This window comes from Lipotes vexillifer, unplaced genomic scaffold (genome assembly GCF_000442215.2).
Source record: "Lipotes vexillifer unplaced genomic scaffold, Lipotes_vexillifer_v1.1 scaffold1691, whole genome shotgun sequence".
NCBI classification, from domain to species: domain Eukaryota; kingdom Metazoa; phylum Chordata; class Mammalia; order Artiodactyla; family Lipotidae; genus Lipotes; species Lipotes vexillifer.
Genome location: NW_006789046.1, coordinates 535,748 through 541,134, shown reverse-complemented (window position 1 = coordinate 541,134; position 5,387 = coordinate 535,748). Strand labels below are relative to the sequence as shown.

General features: G+C 56.6%; 2 protein-coding genes across 2 annotated transcripts in view; one reads left to right on the top strand and one right to left on the bottom strand.

Annotated features, from left to right (window-relative positions):
- The window catches only part of ALYREF (Aly/REF export factor), a 4,396-nt gene extending 4,031 nt beyond the window's left edge, over positions 1-365 (bottom strand). Inside the window, exon 1 of the mRNA XM_007462384.1 lies at positions 120-365. Within this exon, the coding sequence (XP_007462446.1) occupies positions 120-356 (237 nt within the window). The 5' untranslated portion in view covers positions 357-365. The remainder of the gene's footprint in view (positions 1-119) is intronic.
- Positions 366-1,146: 781 nt separating this feature from the next.
- Positions 1,147-4,872, top strand: ANAPC11 (anaphase promoting complex subunit 11). Its single transcript, XM_007462313.1, has 2 exons — positions 1,147-1,255; positions 4,727-4,872. Exons 1-2 carry the CDS (start codon positions 1,147-1,149, stop codon positions 4,870-4,872), a joined length of 255 nt encoding a protein of 84 aa, XP_007462375.1.
- The last annotated feature ends 515 nt before the right edge of the window (positions 4,873-5,387 follow it).

Below are 5,387 nucleotides of genomic sequence, written 5' to 3'. Positions count from 1 at the left end.
CCGCCCGGCCGGCCGGCGCCCGCGCCCCCGAGCCCGGTTGGCCGGCTGGCTGCCCGCCCCGGCGCCGCGCCGCCGGCCCGTTCCCCTGCCACGGCCCGCCACCCGGCCTCTGCACTCACCCTGCTGTAGGGCGCCGGCCGGTTTCTGCCGCCGCCGCCCGCCGCGCCGCGGGCGATGGCCGGCCGGTTCCGAATGGGTCCGCCGCCTCGGTTCACTCGCGCTGCGGCCTGCGCCCCGCCTCCGCGGCCGCCCTGGGAGCCAGCCCGGCCGCGGCCCCTGCCCCCGCCGCGGCCGCCGCGCTGGCTCCGGTTCAGTTTAATGATGTCGTCCAGAGACATATCCATTTTGTCGGCCATGGCGGGCGCGGAATCGGCCTCGGCTTGAGCCCGCGCGTCAGCACGTCGGCGCGTCACTTCCTGCGCCGCGCGGGGTTTTCCGGTGACGCGTCCTCGGAGCGGCCGTGGATTGGCTGTGGGTCGGTGGCGTCGGCAAGGAGCGAGGCGGCGCGTGCGCGCTGGGCCAAGGGGCTCGGCGGGCGCCGTTGAGAATTGCCGGGCTGCGGCCGCAGTCGTTTACATACCTTCCCGCGCGGCGCCGGCGCTGCCAGCTGAAGGCGGTTGGGGCAGCGCGCGATTAGGTCGGCGGGGGTGAGGCCGTTGGGGCGGGGCCGGGCGTGCCGACCCTCCCTTGCTCCTCCCTTGCCCCTCCCCCACCGCACCCAGACCCCGCACCCCAGTCCCGCGGCGGGGAGGGTGTGCGGCTCGCGCGACCTGGCCCGGGGTTGTTACGGCGTGACCTCGTAGGGAGCGGGCCGGGGTCTCCATCTCTCACCCCGTCAGTCATGTCCCTTCCAGAAGTTGCGCAGAGCACGTTTTTGCAATTGTTAACGGAATCTGACGCGCTTTTCTCTGGACGCCCGCGCAGAAGTGCGGTGTTGCCAGACGCCTTGAGCGTCCCGGTCTCCCGAGGAGTCGGTCCCAGCCCCAGCCCCCTTGTAGACAGCTTGTGCTGCCCTTCGGCGGCGACTCTTGCCTCCGCTGACCCTCTGGCTCGGGGCGGCACTCCTTCTTTGGCTCCCAAGTGCTGTAGCTCTGCATACTCAACGGAGCCCGGTGGTCTCTTTCCTCCCCGCAGGCTTCCCGCGCCATGAAGGTGAAGATCAAGTGCTGGAACGGCGTGGCCACTTGGCTCTGGGTGGCCAACGACGAGAACTGCGGCATCTGCCGGATGGCCTTCAATGGCTGTTGCCCGGACTGTGAGTGCCCCCTGCCCGCTCTCTCGAGTTTTGCCTACCCTCCGGCCTTGGCGTGTCCCTAGAAATACCTGCACAGCGTCCCTAGGGTTTGGTTTCCTTTCCCCAAGAAAAGTTATTAGAGAAAAGCCAGGCTATTTGGGCCCATATTTGTACAAAGACCCCGTCAAAAGTTTTGTAAGGAAAAGAGCACAGCTTCCCATCCTGATGGAAGTCGCTATGAGACACGTGGAACAAAAAGTTGTGTTAAAACCTTTATTTGAAAATTCTCAAGCGAACACAACAACGTAATGTTATAAGGTCATCCCCCCATGCAGCACATAGAGCAGTAACATGTGTCCGTATTTGTTTTTGCCCAGATGTTTTAAAGTTAATGCTAAACATGAAGCCTCACCCCACTCACTTCAGCTGAGTCTCTAAATGTAGTACTGACTTTTACCCACCACTGTTGTCACATCAGATAACATGATGATAGTTCCTTACTGTTGCCCCTCATTCCTAGTCCTTATTCAGATTTCTTTAGTTGTTTCCAAATGTCTTTTTTTTTTTTTTTCCCGGTACGCGGGCCTCTCACTGTTGTGGCCTCTCCCGTTGAGGAGCACAGGCTCCGGATGCACAGGCTCAGCGGCCATGGCTCACGGGCCCAGGTGCTCCGTGGCATGTGGGATCCTCCCAGACCGGGGCACGAACCCGTGTCCCCTGCATCCACAGGCAGACTCTCAACCACTGTGCCACCAGGGAAGCCCCCGAAATGTCTTTTTATTATTGGGTGGTGTGAGCCAGGACCCAAGGTGTGATCACTTTGTCCCTTCGCTACTTAATCTAGAGCAGTTCTGTTTCGAGTTCTCTCTCCCTTTTTAAAAAAGACATCTAGTTATTTCTGAAAGTGTTGTCTTGCAGAATGCCTGCGTTCGGGTTTTATCAGATTTCTTCTTGGTGGTGTCTTTTGCATTGTTCCTTTGTCCCCACTGTATTCTGTGAAGTGAAAGTGTTTGGTTATATATTTGGGTCAGAAGCAGATTTTTGCACCAGTGAATTTAGTTTTTAGTCAGACCCAAGTGAAAGGATCTGAGGCTTTGCCTAGGGGACAAGGGTGGTCCCAAGAGAGAAGTGGGACTTGGGGACTGATGAGAAGTCAGTGACCAGGCCTGTCACTGTGGGGCTGTGAGCATTGGAATAATCATAGGTTTTTGCTTCTTACCATGAAATTGAAATTATTGAATTTTAGTGCAAATATCATTTTATCTTAGTCTTAATCTTTACATCTCCTGAGAGGAAATCTCATCACCCAGGGGCTAATCTATCCTGATTTAATCAAACAGGTGGGATATAATCTTGGGAAATCAGTGATTGGCTCTACTTGATGAGGTTTTACATAACAGGGAAGGAAAGTAGAAGCACAAGGTCTGGCTTGGTTTAATCCATTTAAAACCACCCTTCCTAAGCGCACAGCACAGGCCGTGGGTAGGTACTTGCAGCTTCCTCAGCAGCAGATTGTGACCTCTGAACAGAAAAGTCCTCGGAAGCATTTATGTGGCCATTCGCTCGGCCTAATGTGGGCCAGTGAGCCTTTGTGTCTGAGATGGCACCAGGGTCCGCATCCCAGTGTGCGGTGCTTGCTCACGTGTGCTAGCTGCTAGGAAGAGGGGCGTTTAGAGTCTGAACTTTGGACCTGCTGGTTATGAGGTTAGAGTGAGCCAGTTGTAATGAGCAAAGTGTTTGGCTAGCCCAGGGCGCTTTCTGTACAGATCAAGTGACACTGGGTTTCTCTCTGCTGAAATGGAACTCCTATGGAGAATCCAGAGTGACTCAGGCTGTCATAAATCTGCTCCTCGTCCCTGGGCTTTGGGAGTGAAAGTCTTGTTAAGAAGATTCCCCAGCACTGGCATGAGTCACTGTCGGCTTGCACTTGTGCTGTCAGATGCCCTGGCGGGCTGCCTCCAGGAGCCCTGCCTCAACCGACAGGATGGCTGGGTACCCCCACCAATAGGCTGGCTGGCCCCTGCTCACCCTCTTCCAGACTCTGTTTGTAAGGACTAATGTGTTAGGGGTGATTCCAAGCATAGTTCTGCTGAGGTTGGAAAGACCCTGGGTGGGTGGGAACCAATATAAATCAGGTGTCACACCCTGTGGGTTCCTGGCACAGAGTCCTACTCACCCCACCCCCCTGGCCTGGGAAGCAGAGAGAGTTAGATCGTTTTGTATTTGCCAAGTAAATTATTTTCTGTTTGTTTTGTCATAAAGGTTTCAGAAAGGGTGTGGCGTTTCGTTATTGAAAGGATTTTTTAAAAGATTGAGGAACACTGCACCAAACCAAAGAGTAGAAAGATGGAAGTGCCCATCCCTTCTGACTCCGTGGGGTTTAGGTACCACTCAGCCATGGTGTTATCTCTTGAACACATCGTACAGTCAACTGTCCCTGTGTTTGGTGTCAAGAGTGAGGACCAGGACCACCGGTGACCAGACCAGCCCTGTGGTCATAGGGGTTCAGACCTGCACTTACGAACCACTTCGTGGACAAGATGTACCCTGTTCACCCTGGCTTGTCCGGCTGGTCCACTGTGTCTGTGCACTAGTGACATCTGGATACAGCTTGTGCTTGATAGGCGTGAAGGGCCCCCAGGGCAATGATTTGAGGGAATGACACCCCTAAGAGAGGGTGGAGGAAGCAAGCTGCAGCTCCTTAATGCCCGTGGGGACCTGACTCGAGGCTGGGGGAGGTCATTGTGCTCTGCTGGCACCAGCTGCATGACGGGGTTTTCTAGATTCTTGAAAATCAGAGAGAGGCTAGTTTCTCTTGATGACAGGCAGTGTAGCATGCCCTCTCTGTGCCAGGCCCTCTCCACAGAGGTAGCATTTCCAGGTGTGTGGGGTGGAGTGCCAGCAGCAGGTGCCCTGGTCCTTGGAGGTAGGATCCTTTTAGGCTAGAAATGGAAAGGAAATGGAAGGTAGTGCTGTGTCACTCCCAGCTGCCACCAGCCTGGGCCATAAGCACCTCAGTGTTCCCAGCCCACTCCCTGGTACTGCACTGGGTCCCTGCTGCCTAAGGAAGGAGCCATCTAGGTCCCAAGGCCCCAGCCCACCTCCCCTTGATCAAGAGGAATAGTTCACCGCTCAGAGGCAGGTCACCTCTGCAGGCTCCCTGACACACTGATGTAACCTTCTTGGCATCACAGGTGCCAGGTGATAGTGGCAGAGCTGTGGTGTGTCTGCAGATGGGCCCAGCCCCTGGGAGGCCAGAGCTCTTCCTGCCGCTGAGCTCCCTGAGCTGCTCCCCCTTGCGAGGGGAGAGTGGAAGCAGGAGCAGCCTGGGTGGGCTTTGCAGATGTTTACCTGGGGCAGCTGCACGGCAGAATCTGTGGTTTCACTCCTGAAACCTGTCCTCTCTGAGACACAAGGCCACCCTGGGTGCACATCCCCCACCTGGCTTGTCCCGAGCTCTGTGACTCACTGGTCCTCTCATCCCTCCCGCAGGCAAGGTGCCAGGTGACGACTGCCCGCTGGTGTGGGGCCAGTGCTCACACTGCTTCCACATGCACTGCATCCTCAAGTGGCTCAACGCACAGCAGGTGCAGCAGCACTGCCCCATGTGCCGCCAGGAGTGGAAGTTCAAGGAGTGAGGCTGCACTGCCCTACTCCCCCCTTGCCCTGAGGCGGCCCCACCCCCACATTGGCTCTGGTTGGCCATGGTCTCCACTGGGACAGTCCCCTTTGGGCTGTGACAGGGTTGAAACGAGGACTGGAGCTGCGTTTGTTTTTTTCCATCACAACATTGACACTTTTATCCAATAAGTAAAACTCATTAAACCACATGAGCCTGGCCAGAGGCCTCCCGTTGCTTGTTTTCTTGGTGCTGAGGCTGCCTTGGTGTGCGCCGAAATGAAAACTCTCATGAATAAACATCTCTTTGTGTTTCCTCGAGGCCCTGAGTCACATCCCCTGGAGGAGAAGGAGCTTGGGATCAGCCAGAGGAGCCGGGGTAGGAGGGACGGGCTCAGCGGCTTGAAGAGCCGAGCCGTGGGGAGGCTTGGGGACCACTCTTCAGGCTGATAGTTAGGACCCTGGCAGGACACAGCTGGTGGCCACTGCTTTGGTTCCTCCTGCCAGTGGGCCTTCCCTGAGCAGGTGCTGGTGG